Here is a 24,106-nt window from a genome sequence, read left to right as displayed (position 1 = left end):
CTACCCGCTAGATCGAGCTTCTGGAGTACTTGTCGGATCGCCTGATCCGTCCTAACGACTACTTGGTGACCCTGAAAGTACTGTCGCAACCACCGCGACGAGGTTAGGAGCGCGTATGCCACTTTCTCCATCTTGGTATACCTTAGCTCTGCTCCTTGCAGCGCTTTACTCAAAAAATATATCGGTTGTTGGGCCTTTCCCTCTTCTCACACCAAGACCACTGCCAAGGCTTCATCGGTTACCGCCAAATATAGGTACAGCGCTTCTCCGTTTCTAGGCCTCGCAAGGACGGACGATGTGGAGATTATCTTTTTGAATTGTTGGAAAGCCTCCTCACATGTCGGGGTCCACTCGAACGCAATCCCCTTCTTCATCAGGTTAAAGAAAGGCAGAGCCTTGGCCGCCGACGCGCTGAGAAAACGGGATAGTGCGGTGAGTCTGCCCGCCAACCTTTGGACATCTTTCACGCTTCCCGGGCTCTTCATCTATAGGATGGCTTCACATTTTTTTGGGTTGGCTTCCACCCCCCCTTTGGGTTATCATGAACCCCAAGAATTTTCCAGCTTCGACAGCGAAGGCACACTTCAACGGATTAAGCCTCATTCTGTGTCAACGAAGAGAGGTGAGGACGTTTTCCAGGTCACTTATGAGGCCGTCAGCTTTGTCAGTCTTGACCAAGATATCGTCCACATATACCTCTACCGTCTTGCCGATGAGGTCTCTGAAGACCTTGTTCATCAACCTTTGGTATGTGGACCCCGCGTTCTTCAGTCCGAACAGCATTACTTTGTAGCAGTATGTCCCTCCTGGCGTTATGAACGCCGTTTTTTCTTCATCTGGCTAGTGTATCGGTATCTGATTGTACCCAGAGTAGGCATCCATGAAGCTCAGATACCGGTACCCCGCCGCCGCGTCCACAAGAGCGTCAATGTTGGGCAGGGGGAAGGAGTCCTTGGGACATGCTTTGTTAAGGTCGGAGTAATCCACACACATTCTCCACTTCCCGCTGGATTTCTTAACCAAGACCACGTTCGATAGCCAAGTCACGTAGTCGAGTTCCTGAATGAAGCCCGCTTCTAGTAAGCTGGCCGTCTGCTGGTGGATCAACCGGCTGCTGCGTGTTCTTTCTTTCTGCTTCCATTCTTGCTTGTGGTGCATCATTCATGAAAAATAGAAAATAATACCGTAAGATGAGAGAATACAAAAGCAAAGAAGCGTAAATTGTTGGAATAAGGTAAATCACTAGAATGAAGTGAGTGAATTAGTGTGACATTAATGAATTAAGTGTGTGAGTTCTAAGATGCATGTGGTCTAGAACACACACTAGCATAAAAAGAACTATGTCATGGTTACACAAAAAGGAACATGCACTTAACTCATTCTAGGGTGCTTGAGATGCTCTGAACTCGTAGGTTAAGACAACCAAACAAGCAATGAAGAAGCATGAAAGCATTCAAACCAAAAACATATGGATGCATATAATCAAAAAACACAATGCATTAAGATAAATGCACAACATCTAACAAGAAATTGCCTAATCAAAGAAAAGAGTTCAAATCACATGGTGGCCAAATCATGCAATTTAAAAAGTTTAAGAAGCATGAGGGCAATACTCATTCACTTGGTATTCACAAACATTAGGCATTAGGAACTCAAAACCAAGTAGTAAATTGTAACCTCACAAAGAATCCAACAATGGATATCCAAAAACACTAATGCTAAGATAGCATTCAGTTAATAATAAGCGGCAATAAACAACAAACAAAATTAATAATCCAACACTTATAATTAAAAAGAGAAAATGAAATGAAAATTAAACTAACTAACTAACTAACTAACTAAAAGAATTTGTTATAGATGGTGTTTGGTAGTGTTGGATGATGGGTAAGAGGTGGAAAGAAAAGAGAAGAAGAGAGAAGAAGGAAAGAAATGGAAAGAAGAGAAGAAAAGAAGATGGTGAAAGAAGGCTATCCACGCGTACGCGTAGAGTGACGCGTGTGCGTGGGTGGGTGAAATGGTAGCGACACATACGCGTGGTGTGTTATTCAGAGCGTCGATGCGTACGCGTCCTTCACGCTTACGCGTGGGTTGGCTTGTGCCAAAGGCACAAAACGCGCACATTTCAGGCACAACTCTCGGGTTTTTGGCTGGGAGGTGGAAATTTTGAATCCACGCGTACTCGTGAATGACGCGTGCGCGTGGATGGTCGAAAAACTTGGGCTCACGCATACGCGTGGGGCACGCGTACGCGTGGGTTGGTGCTCTGTTTTTCAAAATTTTTCCAAGTTCTTGCACCAAACCAAGCATTCCAAATCTCCAAATAGCTACCAAAACACCATAAAACCTTATTTATCATATCAAACTACCAAATAAACTCAACAAACCAAATAAAACATGAAATTAAACTAATTACCAATATGTACAAAAGATAAAATGAAAAGATTTTACCATGGTGGGGTGTCTCCCACCTAGCACTTTTATTTATTGTCCTTAAGTTGGACTTATGGAGAGCTCCTCATCAAGATGGCTTGTGCTTGAATGCATCCTTGAACATCCACCAATGCTTGAATTTCCAATAAGCTCCATTCTCTAAAATTAATGCCATCAAGCTTTGATGGAGTTCTTCACAAGCTAAGGGCTCCCAAAATTGATCCTCATGTATTCCCGGATCCCATATCTTGTTTCTACACTCATCTTCAAGTTGATCGTTATTAGTTCATTTAGGTGGTAAGTAAGATGAATTCTCAATCAAGCGACCAAACTTCATCCTAGACCCAAGCAATCTAGTTCTACACCAACTCTTGCAATTAAGCCTTGAACATGTAACCATCATGAACTTTGAATTACAATGCCAACTACTAATCATCTCCCTTTTTCTCTTAAAGCCACAAAGAGCTCTAAGTTGCCCATTCGTCTCAAGCAAACCATATTCAAGTGGAATCATAAAACTTAGAGATGAGAGATTTACCCACTTGAATGAAAGAATGGATGGTGATGGCTTGGGAAGAAGTGTTTCCAATGTCCTTGCAAGCTTCACTCCCTTGTGTTCTCCCTTGATTACCTCCACCTCTTTACAAACTTCTTCAATTCAATCCTTTGTTTATCAATTTCATCTAACTCTTCTCTATCACTCAAATCATAAATGGGAGGATGAGAGAAATCTACTTCCTCAACACTTTCAAATTCACCGGGAGAAGGTTCTTCAAGTTCAAAGGATTCATCACCAAGAAGTTTTGATGCATGATCTTCATCACCATGGGAACTTAATTCTTGCTCTAGTCCCTCCAAGTCTTCATTCAACAATTGTTTTGGAGGTTGTACACACTCCTCCTCAACATCAAATTCAATCCTCTTGGAGGGGTTTTCTATGACTTTAGATTCCCATGAAGGTTTCGCATCTCCTAGGTCTTCAACCACTTCTTCCTTTTCTTTAACAAGCATAGGTTCCTCCAATTGTTCTAACACAAAGCTACATTCCTCCTTTTCCACTGGAGTTTCCAATCTATCCTTCATGCTATTCTCTTCAATTGATTCTCCACATGTGGCCATGGGAGTTCCTTGAGTGCTTAAACATTGGTAGGCTAATCGGTTTACCACCTCTATCAACAAGGCCATGGATTTTAGTGCCTCCCTTTGCATTTCTCTTTGCTCTTGAAGTAGCAAAGTGAGAGAATCATCCATTGGGGCTTGGGGTGAATAGGATGGTTCATTATTTTAGAGAAAATGTTCATAATAGAAAGGTGGTTCTTCTTGGTACAGGTATGGAGGTGGTGCATATGAAATGTATGGTTCTTGGGAGTATTGATGTTGGAATTGTGGTGGCTCTAAAGATTTTCTTACATAGTGGTCACAAGGATGAGGTAAAGGTGATTGGTCATATGATGGATAAGGGTCATAGAAAGGTATTGGGTGGAAAGGGACTTGTGAGTATGGTTGAGGGCTATGTTGAGGAGGTGGTCCATAGGCATGTGGTGGTAGTTGTTGACAAGTACAATAAGGACTACCACATCCATTAGATTGATATGCATTAGGATTGGAGTTATACTTATATGAGATCGGAGGAGGTTGTTGTCAAGAAGGTTGAGCATATGCTTGAGGCTCCTCCCACCTTTGATTGTTTCATTCTTGATGCATATTCTCATTGTAATATCCATTTCCTACAACATAGTTGTAACCAAAGTCATAGCCAAAGTGGTGAAAATTCATGATAACAAAGACAAAAAAAAGCACAAAAACAAGGAGGTAAAATCTAACTACTAAATCAAACAAGCAAATCAACAAAAGAGAGAACTATTTATAATATTCACATATATACAATAACCAATAACAAGCGCACATTTGTAAATCCCCGGCAACGGCGCTATTTTGATGAATGGAAAATTGATGGTATAGAATTTCACAAATGAAATCTCGTTGCAAGTATAGTTTCTAAACCAACAAATAATCCTATCATACAAAAAAATTGTTTGTCACAAGTAACAAACACCAATAAAAATAACCAAAGTATTCAAATCTCGGGTCGTCTCTCAAAGGAATTGTAGGGAAGTGTTCTTGTTATTGGTTATGAGATGTATATTTTGGGGTTTTAGATAAGGGACAAGAAAAGTAAATTGCAAGAATTAAACTAATGGCTAAGAAAGCTCTTGGCAAGAAATGAGAACTAGAAGTCCTATCCTCATTATCCTCCTCAATTGTGACAAGAATTGTCCATTGCTCCACTTAGTCAACCTCTAACTATGAAGGAAAGTCAAGTGAAAATAATCAATTTGATTCCTCAAGTCCTAGTCAACTCCTAAGGAAAGACTAGCTTTAGTGGAATTCAAATCAACTAGCAACTTTCAATTATCAATCAACAAAAGAGTTTGATAACTTAAGAGTCTCCAATTACTCAACCAAAGCCAAGAGGAAAAAATCTACTCTAACATCCTTCCAAGCATTTTATCAAACACTTGGAAGGCATAAAAGGAAAGTAAAATCAAATTGTAAGAAAAGTAGATCTACACTACCAATTCCAAGAAATTAACAACAACAATTCAAATCAACAATAAAGGAACTCGAAACATAAATTGCATTAAAAGAGAAATAGAAGAAACAAGAGTGCATCAACATAAAAGGAAAGAATTACAAGAATTAAATGCTAAACTAGAGAGAGGAAAGGTAGAAGGATAAGGAATTGAAGAGGAAAAGTAAATCAAAGCATGAATTAAACTTAGATCTAAAAAATCCTAATCTACATCTAACTTAATTCTAGAGAGAAGAGAGAGCTTCTCTCTATAGAAACTAACTCTAAACTAAACTATGTGATCCCCCCTCCCCCCAAAAATCAATTATGAGCTTCCCCCCTTTTCACTCCTCTTGATTTCTGCATATGATAGGCTCAGAAATGAGTTGAATTTAGGCCTGGGAAGCCCAGAATTTGCCCCCAGCGGTTTCATTTTAATGAAGTCACGTGTGAGCATCGACGCGTACGCGTGGGTCACGTGTACGCGTCGCTTGGCATTTTTGCTTTCCACGTGTACGCGTCATGTACACGTACGCGTCGCCGTGCGACTTCAATTCCACGCGTGCGCGTCGATGAATGCATCCCAAATCCTTGATTTTCCATGATTTCTCCACTTTGCATGCTTTTCTCTTCAATCTTTTGATTCATTCCTAGCCTTTTCAACCTGAAATCACTCAACAAACGCATCAAGGCATCTAGTGGAATTAAAGGTGAATTAAACTTAGCAAATTTAAGGCCTAAAAAGCATGTTTTTACTCATAAACACAATTTAGGACGAAACTATGAAACCATGCCATTTTATTGAATAAATGTGGAAAAAGTGGATAAAATCCACCTAAATTAAGCACAAAATGTACCACGAAATAGTGGTGCATCAAACCGCAAAGCAACCAATGTGGATGTAGACCTCATTAAGTACACTTGTTCATGCAACATATGACAACTAACTGGTACCTACTGTACTCACTCTAACTCATTCGTTATGTTGGTTTGTTGTGATTATTCTTTCTTGTTTTGTTACCATTGGTTAATTTTCCTGCATTACCTCAGGCATGCCTTGCATACATGCACTTGATGCCATTAGGAAGAAATGCAACTTGCCACAAGACTATGTGCACCCATGGCTATGTATGGAGTCAATCAAGAGGACATATGCACACTGCATTAAACCTGTACCAAGTGCAAAATTTTGGCCGAGAACTGAATTCTCATAGCCAAACCCACCCATCATCAAAAGACCAATTAAACGGCCAAAGGTTCATAATAGACAAAAAGATCCTGCTGAGCCATTGATGCAAAGAGAAAAATTAAAGAAGTCATTCTCTGTGTCTTGCAGCAAGTGTGGTGAAAAGGGCCACAACTACAAAACTTGTAAAGGAGCTCCTTCCAACCTCAATTGAAAGACAAAGACAAAGTGGCCTAAGAAGAAGGGAGCTAGCACCTCCCAATCACCAGTGATGCTTCCTCTGTCACAATGAGTTCTCCCACCAGATGTAAGATCACTTTAATGATTATAGTGTTTTTGTTTATACACCATACATGCCTAGCAGTAACTCAGTCCTAGTACATTGGTAAGGGATTATTCTGTCTTAGTACTATACTAGTCAGGGATTAATATGTCCTAGTACTATATTCTTCAGAGATCAATCTATCTTAGTACACTATTCATTAGAAATTAATCTGTCTTAGTATAATCTGTTAATCTGTTACACTACTATGCCCAGGATGCTTCTAACAGCCAACCAGGTAGCTCAACAAGCCACCAACAACACTTTACTGTAATGATGCATTTGTTTGTCATTGTAATCTGATTGGTATATGCATTGATTAAATCTCATGTGATGTGCTTTATGTTTTGTCATGTTTTGGTGTCCTCCCACTCCAAGTTATGAATGCAGCTGGCTCAAGTCCTCGAAATGTTACACCAGGTCCAACAAGAGTGACAAGGTCCACACTTGTGATAGCACCACCAAGACTAACAGTTACTCAAGCCAGCCCACCGGCCCTAACTTCAAGCAATCCATTTAAACCTCTAGGAAAAGCTCCATCCATGGTCAATGACACAACTCGCCCAAAATAATCAAAGTTCAGACTAGAGCAGAAAATTTTCAGGCCACCAGCTCCACTTGCTTAAGGTCCAATCCCATCTAACACACAGTAGGCAGCATCAGTTTAGGAACTTCTCCAAGGACTAACTCCATCTAACACACAACCTGCTGCACAGAGTCAGGAGGTTCCACCACCAACTTTACCAAGTGCATCAACATCCAAAGAGACAAAGGAGTGAAGAGTTGTGCCATTATGTTATTTTGGGATAAATGTGTGATGTTGTAATAGTTAATAGCAAATTTCAAATACAATTTTCTTTTTTTTGTTACCTGTTTTTTGGTTACTGACTATTGGTCAAGTGAAAACTTGTTAATAGTAATATGACATACATGTGTATACATTACTGGCAAACTGATTTTTTTTTTTTTGGAATCAGTTCTAAACATGGATGTTTACTTTTATAGCTTTAATGTCAGTTCTTAAATGTTTGATTACTTGTTATTTTGCTAACTTTAATTTCATACATACATTGTAACATATAGGTTAAAAATTGATACAGAGTATTCAAATAATTTATACAAAGGACATGCTGAATTTTTTTTTTTTTGACAAAAAATCACCACATTTATCTTGTTCAATCATTGATTAATTCTTACAACTTAAAACAGCAACACTCAGGACAATAAAAATAACACACATACACCACCTTATTAGTTTTTTTTTCATCTCTAAAACTATTATCCTCTTCTCCAAATATGTGATCCTATTTTTCATGTCTTGCTTCCAGTGATACTCTTCAACATCTCCAATTTCCTTCTCTCCCAAATACCTTGTATCAGTTATCCCAAGTCTTGCAATGTGCTCATTAAGCTACAAAAAAATTTGCAATATAGTTATCTTACCTACAAAAAATCAGTCCACAAAACTCAGAAAAAAATTGGTATTCGAGAATAAACCCCAGAAATAATCTATTAGGATTGCTGCTCGTCTTCGACATGAACAAGATTGCATATACTCCACAAAAGTGCTTTGGTGAGACACCATCTTTGTCTTCCTTCCCGTTAGGAACCGAACTCGCAGCGAACTGGTCTTGTCTTCCTCCACCTCCACTTCCACTTCTTCTTGAGATTGATGATATTCCATCGGATGCCATGGGACGAAATGTTTTCTCTCTTCGTTCAGCCACTTCACTGTTTCTGTACATTCGAAGGATTAGGGCTCGAGAATTTGAAAGATTGGGGGTGGTGCTGAAGCAGCATCGTTTTGGTGCGTGGGAACTAATATGTCTTGTTTTCGAAAGTTACAAGCCACGTGTGATTCCGTAACGGCCAGGTTAGCGCTATAGGAGTCACGTCAGACTTTTTCGTCAGGTCCCATGGAGTGACTTCAACGGAGGGCTAAATTTATCTACATTTTAGAAGAGTCATTTGAGAACAAAAATATCCGCAAAAATAAAAAAGTTAGGACCTATTTGTACTTTTTTTTTATGTAATTATAAAATTTTAAATTTTATTAGTTTAAAAATTATTAAATTTTTAATATTTTTATTTTAATTTATATTCATTGACGGTTCTCGCTACCTTGCTCGTGAGTCGCGAGTCGTCAGTGGTGAGGTGAAGAAGAAGGAATAACAGTGAGCTGCAACTCTTCGCTGTAGCAGAGTCTCAAAACGGAATCTGTATCAGAATGCCTCGAAACGATGACATTCGCTTCATTTCTTCCTCGATTAGAATCCCACCTCCTCCCAAACCCCTAAAGAGATGCCCCTTCGAAACCGCACGTTCTCACATCGCTCAACTCGTTCGCTCCTTCAACACTCACTCCAACGAGTTGACTCGTTCCGTACTCCTATGCTGCGCCACGCTCTCCCTCACCGGCAAAAGGAGACCGTCCTCTCCGATTCTCTGCTCCGCTTCGCTGTCACTTGCCGAGTCGACTCAGCCGCAGGAAACTCAGCTCAAGGGGATATCTTCGCCTTCTTCTTCTTCTCCTGCTTCGGTTCGACAGAGCGAAGAGAGGGTTCTGATAAGCGAGGTGCTGGTTCGGAACAAGGACGGCGAGGAGCTCGAGAGGAAGGACCTTGAGGCGGAGGCGCTGCAAGCGCTAAAAGCATGTCGAGCGAACTCGGCTCTTACGGTGCGTGAGGTGCAAGAAGATGTGCATCGCATCATCAACAGTGGCTACTTCTGCTCCTGCATGCCCGTTGCGGTTGACACGCGCGATGGTATTCGATTGGTGTTTCAGGTATTAGGCATTCGGCGATACTCTTCCTTGTTCTTGCAATGTGAGAATTAATGTTTATCTGCATTGTGTTCTGATGGATGCTTTGAAATTTGTTGATGTTAAATTACTCCGTTGGTAATGGCTTTCTTTGGAATAAGGTAGAACCAAATCAAGAGTTCAAAGGGTTGGTGTGTGAGGGAGCTAATGTTCTTCCGGCTAAGTTCTTGGAGGATTCCTTTCGAGATGGATATGGTATCTTTTTATTCTTTGTTTCGCATCTTGCAGTTATGAAGAATAATGTTGCATTTTTTGTTGTACATGATTTTTCAATGTATTCAAATTTACATGTTAAAGTTGTTCAGGGAAAGTTATCAACCTGAGGCGGTTGGATGAAGCAATTTCTTCCATCAATGGCTGGTATATGGAGCGTGGTCTTTTTGCTATGGTAAAATTGCCCTTAACTTTTGTTCAAACTTTAGGCTTTAATAATAAGAACGCTTCTTGCTTATAGTTGAGTTACAACCCAGAGCTAGGTTTATGCTCTGACCAGTGTTATGATTGGCATTTTTCATATCTTTTTTGTTTGCTGCCTTGATAATTTTTGTAGGTTTCAGCAGTTGAGATTCTCTCAGGGGGTATTCTGAGATTGCAAGTGTCAGAGGCTGAGGTCAACAATATCTCCATACGGTTTCTGGACAGGAAGACGTAAGCACCTTCTTTCAAATTGATCAACACACAAAAACACATAGTGCATTTCTGTTAGTAATGTGGTTTCCTATCTGTAGAGGTGAGCCCACTATAGGGAAGACAAAACCAGAAACAATACTGAGGCAAATTACAACCAAGAAGGGGCAGGTACTTACTTGACCTAATACTGGGTACTTGGAAATTTTGCACAAAACTGGGATACAGGCCAAATAAATATGTTTTCCCAATATAATTAAGCTAATTATAGCATTGATTTATCAAGCTTATGATCAGCATTCTCTGCTCTATTCAATGGTTGTTGGATTGTCCATTGAAGGGGGGATTCTAATCTTAGCTATGATTTTACTAATCTTTGGCAAAACATTCCTTCTCGAATTTCCATTCTTAAATAAGCATTTTGGATAATAATTAATAGTATTCCAGGTTTACAGCATGCTTCAGGGAAAAAGAGATGTGGAGACTGTACTAACTATGGGGATAATGGAAGATGTTAGCATTATTCCTCAACCAGCAGGTAATGCCTACATGTTAAAATGTGCTTTAAGATAAGTTGAATAGTTGTAAGAAATATTGCCAAATTATAGTATAATTTTTTCGCCAGCCCTGTGTGAAGAATTGAGGATTAATATTTTTATTTAGCATTTTACTTTCCTACTAAAAGAAATTTTTAAAATTGTTATATGAAAAGTGAAAAAAAGAAAATAGGGGGGGGGGGGGGGGAGAGTTAGAACATTTCATGCTAACTTAAAGAGAAACTAGGCAACTAACGATTTACAAAAATACTAGAAGGCCAGAATTAGAAAAAGGATGTTATTCCACTGCTGAAAATAGAAGTTATTCCTTTAGTACAATTTAATAGTGCTAAAACAGGAGTTGTAAGTTGCAGGTTCTGCAAGTGACTTAATTCGTTTCCAAGTATTTCTTTTTGTGCCTTATCAACTCTTAACTGCACCTCAGTTCTTGTTGTTAAGGTGAAAATAGTGAAATGTATATACTTTTAAAGAATTGAGATAATCTTTTTTAATGTCTTGATTTCCCTCACCAATAAGTGCATGCTATTATCTAAACCCTTTTCCCCCTTTTGGCATCCTACAGATACAGGGAAGGTTGACATGGTGATGAATGTGGTCGAACGACCTAGTGGGGGATTTTCTGCTGGTGGTGGAATATCAAGTGGGTAAGTGAGACCATTCCAAATATTTGTTTTAATTTTATAAATGACTGTAAAGCATTACTTTAAAAATTTGTGAAAGTGAAAGGACAATACCTTGTATTTTATTTTATGGATATATACACACTTAAGTACATCCTTCCTACAACTCCATAATGGTGAAACACACTTTAGAGGGGATAATTGTTATTCTAAAACAGCAGGGGCAATCAACTTAACTTTTTCCATTTGCTTATTAAATTCTTACTATTTGTACCTGCAGGATTACAACTGGTACACTGAATGGACTCATTGGAAGGTGAGCTGATATTTCTGCGTGATAGATGAAGTTATGAGTTAACGTTTCTTCTTTTGGCATCTTATTCTCTCCTTCTATCTTATCCAATGAGTTAATGTTTCTTCTATGTTAGTCTCTCCTTCTTACATGCAATCATAACTATATTATTGATTATTTAGCGTGCTGGTTGCTCCATATAGGATATATTACTTACTATCTATTGTTTATGACACTTGTAAATGTTTAAACATGGCACTTGAAGCTAAAAGTAGATTACTCTCCTGTATTTTTTGCAGACTATAGAAATTAGGCCATATAGAAATTTAGTGGATATTAACGTCTTCCTGCTAGCTTATCTCAGTTTGTTATGCCTATGTATGTTCTTCCCCTTGTCAACAGAAAAAAATTGTTTTTGCTTCAGTGTATATTTTCATATTGTATGTTATGGTCTGACTATAACTGGTTTACAGTTTGATGTCCAGTAAAATCTATTTTTATTTTCTTGCAGCTTTGCCTATTCTCATAGGAATGTGTTTGGGAGAAACCAGAAACTCAATATTTCCTTAGAGAGGGGTCAGATTGACTCAATTTTTCGTATAAACTACACAGACCCTTGGATTCAAGGAGACGATAAACGAACATCCAGAACAATAATGATTCAGGTAGCCCAAAGTTTCATTTGTCTGATACCAAAGACTGATTTTGATGATAGAGAAAAAATAGTGTGTGTTCTTATATTCATTTATTTTCTGTTTAGAATTCAAGAACTCCTGGGACAATGGTTCATGGTGACCGGGATGGCAACATTATCCTGACCATTGGCCGCATCACAGGTGGTATAGAGTTTAGTCGACCAATCAGACCAAAATGGAGTGGCACGGCAGGACTTCTTTTCCAGGTGCTTCATTGACAACCTTTTTTTAGCTGTTTACGTGAGTAGTAATATTGTCATTTCTAATTCGTTATCAGTTAGTTTGTGTTATTTGACTCTAATTTTTCCTTTTATGATGTTTTAAACCAGCATGCTGGAGTTCGTGATGACAAAGGGGTTCCTATCATCAAGGATCAATACAGCAGTCCTCTTACCGCAAGGTTGTAATCTGAGTGCATGCAACATGTTTTAAAGTATAGCTACGATGATTTTCTGTGGTTGTTTTTAATTCTATCAATTTTTTTCTTTGTAGTGGCAATAATTATGATGACACATTGCTCGCTAAAGTTGAGACTGTTTACACTGGTTCGGGTGACCATGGATCTTCAATGGTTTGTAATGCATACTATGGTTCTTCATTTTTAATTTCGTGTTCTATGATTCATGATTTTTTGCTTGTTTTGCAGTTTGCCCTTAACATGGAGCAGGGGCTTCCTGTTTTGCCTGAATGGCTATCCTTTACTAGGGTAAATGCACGGGCTAGGAAGGGCATTGAGATAGGTCCTGCTCGCCTTAACTTAAGGTATGAGGCCTACCTTTCTCATCAAAAGGAGGATGAATGCTTTGTTCTTTATATCAAAGCTGAATGAGAAATCTCGTTTGTTTTTCCAACTTAAAACTGTTTTGTGCTAGTGTTTCTGGTGGTCATGTGGTGGGAAATTTCCCTCCCTATGAAGCATTTGCAATTGGTGGAACAAACAGCGTGAGAGGCTATGATGAAGGTGCAGTGGGCTCCGGTAGATCATATGTTATTGGCTCTGGAGAAATTTCTTTCCCAATGGTACATCATCAAGCTTTTTCTTGCCCATTGAATTAAGCTTGTGCTTATCCTGATTTTCATGGCGTGCCCCATCTTTAGGAATCCTTTAAATGTTTCAGTGTAAAAGTAGAAATAGGAAACAAAAGCATTGTTAATCGATGGAGGAATAATACCCACTTATAATGTTCCAAAGGGAATACTGGTGGGATTATAAGAGTTGGAGTATACACGTGGTTGTGTGATCGTGGGTGCATGCATTGCATTTGATTAAATTGTATAGTTGGGGAATAGTTGACTCACTGATTCTTTTTTCAATATTTGACCAACTGACTCACTGATTCTTACACTGTGTTTGTAGTTTGGGCCGGTAGAAGGTGTTCTATTTTCTGACTACGGAACTGATCTTGGAACAGGCCCAAGTGTCCCTGGTAGGTCCTTATTTCTTTTGTTTGCTTTTATTTATTTATTTATTTATAGGGTTAACCACTAAAAACGCCCCCGAATTATTCAAAATTATTCAAACGCCGACAAAAATGCACTCGATTTACTATTGACAAAAATACCTTTAAATAATTTAAAAACACAACAACAATACCCAACAGTAAATATATATTTTCAAAAAATGCTCTAGAGATTGAATTTTGATGTGACTTTTTACAAGCATAATTAAAAAAATAAAATATTATTATTCTTAAAATTCGGTAATTATTTTCTAAGTATATATTTTTTTGTGATTTTTTAAAAGTATTATTAGTTGTTAACAAAAAAATTACAAAAAAAAATATATACTCAACGAAAAACACCAAATTTTAAGGATAATAATATCTCAATTTTTTAATCATGCTTGCAAAAAATTGTATCAAAATTCAATCTCTAATGTATTTTTTGAGAAATACATATTTAATGTTAGTTTTTTTGCAAGATCATCTAACATTAAATATGTATTTTTCAAAAAATACATTAGAGATTGAATTTTGATGCAATTATTTGCAAGTATGATTAGAAAAATGAGATATTATTCTTAAAATTTGGTGATTTTTTGTTAAGTATATATTGTTTTGTGATTTTTTAAAATTATTATTGGTTGTTAACAAAAAAAATTATAAAAAAATATATACTTAACGAAAAATCACTAATTTTTATGTATAATAATATCTTATTTTTATAATCATGCTTGCAAAAAATTGTATCAAAATTCAATCTCTAAGGTATTTCTTGAAAAATATATATTTATTGTTGGGTACTGTGGTGTTTTTAAATTATTTGAAGACATTTTTGTCCGCGTTTAAATAATTCGGAGGCATTTTTTGTGGTTAACCCTTGTTTATATTATACGAAATGATATTTTGGAGATTGCCCAGTGAACATGAATGCCACCATCCTTCTAATTTTAATAGAAAGATTCAACCTGACATGTGTCTTGAACCCACTACAGTCAGATGGTATAAATTAGTTGTGAACAAGTTTTAAATGGTAGCCACTAAATATATGGCAATGATGTTCATCCTTGCCTAGCTTCAACTAGAGACATAGTCAATGGAGTTATGGTTTTGTATTAGGTGACCCTGCCGGTGCAAGGTTCAAGCCCGGAAGCGGATGTGGTTGTGGATTTGGTATCCGTGTGGACTCACCTTTGGGTCCGTTGCGCCTTGAGTATGCCTTTAATGACAAGAAAGACAAGAGGTTTCACTTCGGAGTTGGCTACAGAAACTGAACATTCTTCCCATGAACTATTCTTAACAAGCACCTCTTAATTGTTTCATATCCAGTTCTTAGCTTGCATAGTGTATCATTTTTTGGTAAAAAAGAAAGGCAGTGATAGTGTTTTGTATTGCTCAGATGAAATGGTTGATCTGGGTTTCCTATGTTTATGCGTTGAAATCTGTTGGTACACATGGCATTGGGTCCACATTCCAATTGGAACACGTGAAAGGACATCTTAGAGAACCGATGATGATGGTAGATGGCCAAATTGAAGGGGCTTTCGTGTACAACTTTGTTTACTTTATGGATCCATATAAATGTTCTGCACTTCTCCGACGTACGACAATGGAGGAAGAAAAAAGTGGGTACTTGTTCATACCCTGGCCCAATAAATAGGACCCAGGATCCAAGCAAAGAAGCCCAACCCAAAGGGGTTGGCCCTCCCCCAGTACCGGCCTTCATCCCCAGAAGTCGGTACTGAACACGACCTACTCTAAAGAAGTCAGATACGAGGGTTAGCTGGCAGATAACACTCATTCGAATGAGTAACCGTCCCTAGAAACTCTCTAACCACTTCATAGAGCCATATCTTAACCTCCCTAAGATATGGGAACGGTTATCCACCTAAAAAGGTGGCACTACTTCAGCGGTGGTTATTGGTTCACCACTATAAATACCCTGACATCCCTCAGGTATCACTAAGTTCCAATACATTCTAAACTTGCTCACACTCTTGCTAACTTAGGCATTGGAGTGTCATTGCAGGTACCACCCCCCATTCTTCCAGACGCGCAAGTCGAACGGAGGAACACCGAGTTTCAGGTGCACCAGCTGGCCACCTTCCTCACACGTTTGGGTCAACCAACGTCATCCGGCCCACTAATCTCTGGTTACCCACCGTAACATTGGCGCCGTTGCCGGGGATCCGAGAGATTGACCAGTGATGGCGGAAAGATCCCCTGAAGAAGGTCATGTGGAGACAGATTCTGATCAAGAGAATTTGAACACCGGAAACAATGAAGCAGATCAGAACCTCCACCAGGAAGCTAATGATCAAAATAAGGAAGGCACTTCCGGAATCAAAAATCCGAAGGCAAACTCCTCGGAGGGGCGCGAGTCAGAAAAAGAAGGACCCCCTCTCGCTAGTGAGCTTATGGGGCTAATTCATAGCCGCCTCGAGCAGCTAGAGCAGGAGCGGGAACGACAAAGGGAAGCTGAAAAGAACCTAAAAGAGGAGATGGAGCGACGAAAAGAGTTAGAAAGAAAACTCTTAAAGTTAGAATCTTCCCTCAAAGGTCGGAATTCCCAAGGCGATAGAGAAGATTCTCCCTTAGGAGAGAAAGATCCGTTTAGCGAGGACATAATGAGGGCAAAAGTTCCGAGAAACTTTAGAAGCCCCGATATGGACCTCTACGATGGAACCACCGATCCAAAGCATCATCTGAGCAACTTTAAAAGTCGGATGTATCTGACCGACGCCTCAGACGCTACGCGATGCAAAGCTTTCCCGACAACCTTGTCCAAAGCAGCGATGAAGTGGTTCGACAGTCTCCCTCCGAGGTCAATTACCAGTTTTGAAGACCTCTCAAGAAAATTCTTGATGAGGTTCTCCATCCAGAAGGACAAAGTAAAACATGCACCAAGCCTCCTGGGAATAAAACAGGAGGTCGGGGAGTCCTTACGGGCCTATATGGAAAGATTCAACAAAGCATGTTTGGATATTCAAGACCTGCCCACCGAAGCGGTCATCATGGGGCTAGTCAATGGTCTTAGAGAAGGTCCCTTCTCACAGTCCATATCAAAAAGACACCCCGCCTCTTTAAATGATGTACAGGAAAGAGCTGAAAAGTACATTAATATGGAAGAAAACGCTAGGCTAAGAGACCCGAGTTTGCGAATCGGGCCCCCTCCCTCAACGAAAGAAAGGGAGAGGGAAGCGAAGAAGAAGGAAGAGCTCGGCCTTGATAGGCCAAGAAAATATCACTCTTATACTCCATTGAAAGTTCCTGTAGTGGACGTATACAGAGAAATTTGCAATACTGAAAGGCTGCCTCCCCCCAGACCCATCAAGAATAAAAAAGGGGGGAGCCGCAGTGATTACTGCGAGTACCATAAGATATATGGACACTCCACAAACGACTGTTACGACCTTAAAAATGTGATAGAAAAGCTAGCCAGAGAAGGTCGGCTTGACAGATATCTCATAGAAAGGTCGGACGGTCATGGAAAAAGAAAGCGAGAAGATGCGGATAGAAGAGATCCACCACCACAAACTCCGGAGAGACATATCCATATGATCTCAGGAGGATTTGCGGGAGGGGGACTCACAAAATCCTCCCGAAAAAGACACATCAAGAGAGTCTACCAGGTCGAAGAGGGGTCCCCCAATCTTCCGACCATTTCATTCACAAAGGAAGACGGGCGAGGAGTAATCCCTGGGCACGATGACCCAGTGGTAATTACTATGATCCTGGCAAATGCCCATCTACACAGAACCCTAGTAGACCAAGGAAGCTCAGCAGACATCCTCTTTAAGCCCGCTTTCGACAAGCTAGGTTTAGATGAGAAAGAGTTAAGAGCCTACCCCGACACCTTATACGGATTAGGTGACACGCCGATAAAGCCACTAGGATTTTTACCCCTCCACACCACCTTTGGAAAGGGGGAAAAATCAAAGACTCTGAGTATAGACTTCATAGTCATCGACGTGGGGTCGGCTTATAATGCTTTAATCGGCAGGGCTACCCTTAATCGACTTGGAGCGGTGGTATCGACGCCCCACCTATGCATGAAGTTCCCGACCTCGTCGGGAATAGCGACGGTGAGGGGAGATCAGAAGCTGGCAAGGAAGTGCTACAATGAAAGCCTAAACCTGAGAGGAAAAGGCAGAGAAGTCCACACAATAGAACTCGGGGGAGCAAGGGTTAAAGAAGAGCTACGACCACAGCCCGGAGGAAAAACTGAGGAAATTCAGGTCGGCGAAGAGGAAGGAAAAAACACTCACATAGGAGCCAACCTAGGAGAAACCCTAAGACAAGGGTTGACTAGGCTCCTAAGAGATAACTCCGATCTCTTCGCCTGGAAGGCCTCCGACATGCCTGGGATAGATCCCGAGCTCATGTCTCACAAGCTCTCGGTCTACTCGGGGTCTCGACCTGTACAACAAAGAAGACGCAAGCTCGGCCCAGAGCGAGCCCTAGTAGTAGAAGAACAAGTGCAGGCGCTCCTAGAAGCCGGCTTCATCAGAGAAGTCAAATACCCAACATGGCTAGCCAATGTAGTGCTAGTCAAAAAACAAAATGGTAAATGGAGAATGTGCGTCGACTACACCGACTTAAATAAGGCATGTCCCAAGGACCCCTATCCACTACCAAGCATTGACGCCCTAGTGGACTCTAGCTCGGGGTATCAATACCTGTCATTCATGGACGCCTACTCAGGGTATAACCAAATCCCGATGTACGAACCAGACCAGGAAAAAACATCATTCATCACGCCCAGAGCCAACTATTGCTACGTGGTCATGCCATTTGGATTGAAAAATGCAGGGGCCACATACCAGAGGCTGATGAATAAGGTGTTTGCCCCCCACTTAGGGAGCTTAATGGAAGCCTATGTCGACGACATGCTGGTAAAAACCAAGGAAGAAGTGGACCTCCTATCCGACCTCTCACAAGTCTTTGATACCATAAGGTTGCACGGGATGAGACTAAACCCTGCAAAGTGCGCCTTCGCAGTGGAGGCAGGAAAATTTCTAGGATTCATGCTAACACAAAGAGGGATCGAAGCCAATCCCGACAAGTGTAGAGCTATCCTAGAGATGAAAAGCCCGACTTGTTTGAGAGAAGTCCAACAGCTGAATGGCCGACTAGCATCTCTCTCCAGATTTTTGGCAGGATCAGCATTAAGATCCCTTCCACTATTCTCCCTACTAAAAAAGGGGCACCAGTTTGAGTGGACCCCCGAATGCGAGGAGGCGTTCCAGGAGTTCAAAAAGTTTTGAGCCAGCCTCCTATCTTGACCCGACCTATAGCCGGAAAAGACCTCATCCTATACCTCTCCGTGGCAGACAGGGCTATCTCAGCAGCCTTGATAAGAGAAGAGGAGGTCAGGCAACACCCAATCTACTTCATCAGTAAAGTTCTACAGGGCCCTGAGCTAAGGTACCACAAATTAGAAAAGTTTGCCTACTCCTTAGTAATAGCCTCTCGAAGGCTACGGCCTTACTTTCAGGCTCACACAATAAGGGTCTGCACGAACCAACCCATGAAGCAGATCCTCCAAAAAACGGATATTGCAGGAAGAATGGTACAATGGGCAATAGAGCTCTCCGAGTTCGACTTAAAGTATGAAACGCGGACGGCGATTAAAGCCCAGTGCCTCGCCGACTTCGTTGCTGAATATGCAGGGGATCAAGAGAACAAACCGACTACCTGGGAACTCTACGTGGATGGATCCTCCAATAAAACAGGAAGCGGCGCAGGCATAATATTGGTAGATGAAAGGGGAACCCAGATAGAAGTTTCCCTCAAGTTCGAATTCCCAGCTTCAAATAATCAGGCAGAATACGAAGCCTTGATCGCAGGATTGAAGCTGGCTGAAGAAGTCGGTGCTACGAAAGTAATGGTATACAGCGACTCTCAGGTGGTGAGCTCTCAAATAAGTGGGGAGTACCAGGCAAAAGACCCAACTATGAAAAGGTACTTGGAGAAAGCCTCGGAGCTCTTGGGGCGCTTTGCAGAAACCGAGGTGAAGCACATAACTCGGGATCTAAACAGCAGAGCAGACGCCCTATCCAAGCTAGCAAGTACCAAGCTAGGAGGAAATAACAGAAGCTTGATTCAAGAGACCCTCCAGGAACCCTCAGTGGTAAAAACAGAAGACACACTAGAAGTCTTTGAAGTGGTCGGATTAAACCTCGGATGGATGAACCCCTTAGTCGAATACCTAAAATTCGACATCCTCCCTAAGGAGGAAAAAGAAGCCCAGAAAATCCGAAGGGAAGCACAACATTATACTTTGGTGAAAAATATTCTCTACAGAAGGGGGATATCAACACCATTGTTAAAGTGTGTACCGACCTTAAAAACCACCGAGGTGTTGGAGGAGGTACATAGCGGAATCTGCGGGAACCATCTCGGAGCCAGGTCATTGGCCAGGAAAGTAATCCGAGCTGGATTTTACTGGCCAACCTTACAGAAAGATGCCACAGAATTTGTGAAAAAGTGCCAGCCATGCCAAATGCATGCAAATTTCCACGTGGCTCCTCCAGAAGAGCTCATTAGTATCACTTCTCCATGGCCCTTTGCAAAATGGGGAATGGATTTGTTAGGTCCTTTTCCCCAAGCGCCAGGACAAGTTAAATACCTAATAGTGGGAATAGATTACTTCACAAAGTGGATAGAAGCAGAACCACTGGCCACCATCACTGCACAGAGGAGTCGGAGGTTCCTCTACAAAAATATAATCGCAAGGTATGGGATACCTTATTCCATTACCATAGATAACGGAACCCAGTTCACCGACTCCACCTTTAGAAGCCTGGTAGCCAGTATGAAAATTAAACACCAGTTCACCTCGGTGGAACACCCACAAGCCAATGGGCAAGCCGAAGCAGCCAACAAAGTCATTCTGGCAGGGCTGAAGAAAAGGTTACAAGACGCGAAAGGGGCTTGGGCTGAAGAGCTCCAACAAGTACTATGGGCTTACAGAACAACTCCCCAATCCGCCACTGGAGAAACACCCTTCCGACTAGTCTATGGCGTAGAAGCCATGATCCCAATAGAGGTCAACGAGCAAAGCCCAAGAGTGATTTTCCACGATGAGATCAGGAATATACAGGGACATAAAGAAGAACTCGACTTGCTCCCTGAAGTCCGAGAAGAAGCTCAGATAAGAGAAGCAGCATTGAAACAAAGGATGACTACAAGGTACAACAAAAAAGTCATTCAAAGGAGTTTCACCCCAGATGACTTAGTCTTAATCAGAAACGACATTGGGGTCAACAAATCTGGGGAGGGAAAGCTCGCCGCCAATTGGAAAGGACCATACAAAATCAAGGAAGTCTTAGGAAAGGGCTATTATAAGGTGACCGACTTAGGCGGCACCGAGTTACCAAGGTCATGGCATGCTTGTAATATGAAAAGGTACTACAGTTAAAAGCAAACCCTACTCCCTGATGTACTCTTTTCCCAGCTTCATGATTTTTTCCCAGAATCAAAGGGTTTTTTCTGAAGAAGGGTTTTTAACGAGGCATCACAGTAGGGGCTAAGGGAAATAAATTAGCAAAAGCCCTTAGTAGCAATAAGGTACCTCCTCAATTAATAAAGAACTCTTTCATTTTAAATATCTCTTTCAAAATTCCCTTTTAAATTTTCTTTCTACGAAACGCGCCGATTTAAGCTCGACAAAACGTAAAAATCCCATGAACCGACCTAGATGGTCGTCAGGATAAAACGACGAGGTACAAGTCGGTGTAAAGAGGCTATAGAAGTCGATCATGATAAACTCGGGATCGGTCCGACTCACAGGGCGGAATGCGAAAACGAGTACAATTAAAATGAATCGCAAAAGTAGCCTAAGTCACGAAAAACTCAATAAAACAAAATTGAGTACTAGGAATACCAAAAGAGATAAGGAAAAACTAAGAAAAAGGCTGCTTTGAGAATCAAGGAAATTCAGAAACGCAAGCAAGTCCCAAAGAAAAGGTTTTCTCCACAAAAGATCAAAGAGTCAAATAAACCACGAAAAGCATGTGCGCATAAGGTAACTCAAAACCCTTATCCAAAAAGGGCATTTATTTAACGCTAAATTAAACCCCTATTAAAAGGGGGCATCACTGTTTTGTTTACGGCCTTAAAAGGCCAAAATTGTTCAAAACACCAACAAATAAATATAAAGAGTTCAAAGAAGAGGGGCCCACAAGCCGGGCCCCGATAGCCAAAAATCACTTTTTTAGATCACCACCAGCAGGATCAGGGGGAACGCCAGGGGTAGGAGTTGAAGAGGAAGTCGGAGGAACGGTAGAAGAACTCGGAGCGTCCTTAGAGCGAGGAGGGGACTCTACGATCCTCTGCCCCCGAGTCTTTAAATCAGACTCAGATTCCACTATGGGGACAGGAGGATCCACGATGGCACCATCAATAACAACCTTATCAGGGTCCAAAGGAGAAAGGTCCAAGTCAGGAGCAATAACCCCGACCTGTTCCTTGAAAATCCTCCAGGCTTCATCAGCACCATCCGCAATAGAGTCCTCCAACTCGGTGTAGGCCTTCCGAGCGTTCAGTAAGTCGTTCTTTACAGACACAAGATCAGCAAATAAACTATTGTAGCTGGCTTGCGCTGCCTTCCTCAACTCCACCTCCATGTTGCATTGGGCTTGCAACTTCTGCCCCTTCTCTCGGAGGCTGTTCCTCTCCCCCTCCAGTTTGGCGACCTTCCCCTCCAACTCCTTCTCATGCTCCTGATATATATGGAGCCTACCCTCCAGCTCCTCGACCCTCGAGGTCGTCCCTAAAGAGCTGATGGGAGTCTTCTCAAATATATCCAAGAGTTTGCCACAAACCCCCGCCGTCTTGAGACTCTCCTCAACCACAGTAGTGAGGTAGTGCCGAACAGAAACATCATCCATACTCATACGAGCATGAGGATAGATGTTCTTTCGGATGAACGCAAGAGCGTCCGCCTCACCAGAAGCGCCAGACTCTAAGGTCTTGCGCTTCTTTGGCTCTGGTTCGGGAGTAGGTCGGACGGAAGGGGGTGGCAGAGAGGAAGCAGAGGAAGAAATTACAATAGGCTGAGAAGGAGTCCCAACGTTCCGAGGAGGAGGAGGAGGAGAGACAACCATCCTAACACCTCCAGACCTGGCTCGAGACTTTGCCTTGGCTTCCTGAACCCTCTGGTAAGACTCTTGAGCGTTTTTCTTTGCCATCTCTACAAAAAACAAATTGGTAGCCGAAATCAGACAAAGTCGGTAAAAGAAATTGCAAGTCGGAAACAAGCAAGAAACGTAAAAAGCTACCTAATTGTGACTGGACAAAGGACGGCGACCCCTGGAGAAATTTTTTAGTATCCAAGTATGGGGCCCTCCCCCACGCTTCTCGGAGGAACCCCACAATGGCTGCTTCTACCTCAGTTAAATCATCCAGACCATATTTCTCGCAAGCGGAGGCCTCCAGCCAATATAAAGAAAATCGGGGAGAAGAATGATCATCTAGGAAAAAGGGGTGGTGACCCTCTACAGCTTGCACTTTGAAAAAGTAGTTCTTGAAGTCATGAAAGGACTCGTCAAAAAGGGTAAAAAGTCTCCGACCTTGTATGGCTCGGAACGACACCCACTGTTGTTTATTGTTTAGCCCACTGAAGGGTTTTGTCATATGGAAAAGATGGAAGAAAATCTTTAAAGAAGTCGGGAACTCTAAAGCCTGGCTGACAAATTGATAAATTTTCAAAAAACCCCAAGAGTTGGGGTGAAGCTGGGTGGGAGCGACTCGACAGTGACGCAAAACAGATATCTCAAAATTCGAAAAAGGAAGAAAAACACTCAAACGGGTGATCATGCACTCATACATAAAGAAAAAATGAGGGGCCGCCTCATCGACTCTTCCAAAACAAACCCGGTCTTCAGGACCCGGGACTACCAATTCGTATTTTGGTTCGTCATCCTCAGAAGTACAAATTCTGTGATGAGTGCGAAGGTTGGTAATGAACTCAGAATCGACTGAGGGCTCCTCCCCTAAGACCGTGACATCAACCCAGTGAGAGAGAGCATCTACAGAAGCCATTTCTTTTTATAAAAAAGGGGGGGTAACAAACCTACAAGGGGAAAAGAAATGTCACCAACACGGTCTCTAAAGGGAGGAGGATGCGAAACTAAAGTCTACAAATCAAATTTATCTACAAAGGCATATTAAAGAACTAACCTTTATCCGGAAATAAGGGTTGGAAGCAAAAAGCCTTTGAAGACGCAAGAACGCAGCACGAACGAAGGCAAGGAAAATTTGAAAGATCGCAGAAACGAAACAACGAAAGAGAGGGAAAATATTTATAAGAACGTTAGGGGCATAACGGTAAAATCGGGGCAATCATTAATGAGGATGCACCGTTACCAAGGCTATTAAATCCCTACGCACACCCCTAACGGACACGACGCTTGATTAGACGTAACTGTCAGAACCAAAAGGTCACGAAAAATCACGTCGGTTCTCAAACCATCACGTCGGTCCTCTCACAAATCGGCTACGACCCCGAGTTGAATACTCAACCCAACTCTTAAAAATAAA

At 41.4% G+C, this 24,106-nt stretch overlaps 2 protein-coding genes across 3 annotated transcripts in view; one reads left to right on the top strand and one right to left on the bottom strand.

The window, feature by feature from the left end:
* Nucleotides 1-8,607: 8,607 nt before the first annotated feature.
* Nucleotides 8,608-24,106, top strand: part of LOC107609274 (outer envelope protein 80, chloroplastic) — a 29,082-nt gene continuing 13,583 nt past the window's right edge. Inside the window, exons 1-16 of one of the 2 annotated variants that reach the window (XM_016311159.3) lie at nucleotides 8,608-9,295; nucleotides 9,433-9,526; nucleotides 9,637-9,719; nucleotides 9,882-9,979; nucleotides 10,060-10,129; nucleotides 10,406-10,496; nucleotides 11,078-11,159; nucleotides 11,416-11,451; nucleotides 11,939-12,092; nucleotides 12,188-12,328; nucleotides 12,452-12,522; nucleotides 12,615-12,693; nucleotides 12,769-12,884; nucleotides 12,995-13,142; nucleotides 13,480-13,549; nucleotides 14,681-15,110. In XM_016311159.3, the coding sequence (XP_016166645.1) occupies nucleotides 8,738-9,295; nucleotides 9,433-9,526; nucleotides 9,637-9,719; nucleotides 9,882-9,979; nucleotides 10,060-10,129; nucleotides 10,406-10,496; nucleotides 11,078-11,159; nucleotides 11,416-11,451; nucleotides 11,939-12,092; nucleotides 12,188-12,328; nucleotides 12,452-12,522; nucleotides 12,615-12,693; nucleotides 12,769-12,884; nucleotides 12,995-13,142; nucleotides 13,480-13,549; nucleotides 14,681-14,835 (2,046 nt within the window). In that variant the 5' untranslated portion in view covers nucleotides 8,608-8,737 and the 3' untranslated portion in view covers nucleotides 14,836-15,110. Of the gene's footprint in view, nucleotides 9,296-9,432; nucleotides 9,527-9,636; nucleotides 9,720-9,881; nucleotides 9,980-10,059; nucleotides 10,130-10,405; nucleotides 10,497-11,077; nucleotides 11,160-11,415; nucleotides 11,452-11,938; nucleotides 12,093-12,187; nucleotides 12,329-12,451; nucleotides 12,523-12,614; nucleotides 12,694-12,768; nucleotides 12,885-12,994; nucleotides 13,143-13,479; nucleotides 13,550-14,680; nucleotides 15,111-24,106 lie in introns of those variants that run through there. The other variant, XM_088493100.1, reaches the window with a different exon arrangement.
* On the bottom strand, nucleotides 20,642-22,755 carry LOC148550400 (uncharacterized). Its single transcript, XM_088493101.1, has one exon. The coding sequence runs from the start codon at nucleotides 22,753-22,755 to the stop codon at nucleotides 21,772-21,774; it is 984 nt and encodes a 327-aa protein (XP_088349227.1). The 3' UTR covers nucleotides 20,642-21,771.

The sequence above is a fragment of the Arachis ipaensis genome, chromosome B7, assembly GCF_059453495.1.
Source record: "Arachis ipaensis isolate K30076 ecotype BB chromosome B7, ASM5945349v1, whole genome shotgun sequence".
NCBI classification, from domain to species: domain Eukaryota; kingdom Viridiplantae; phylum Streptophyta; class Magnoliopsida; order Fabales; family Fabaceae; genus Arachis; species Arachis ipaensis.
This window is presented reverse-complemented; position numbering and strand designations above follow the sequence as displayed.

Excerpts from the sequence above, each read along its gene's own strand:
- LOC148550400 (XM_088493101.1), bottom strand. The coding sequence starts at position 22,755 with ATGGCAAAGAAAAACGCTCAAGAGTCTTACCAGAGGGTTCAGGAAGCC.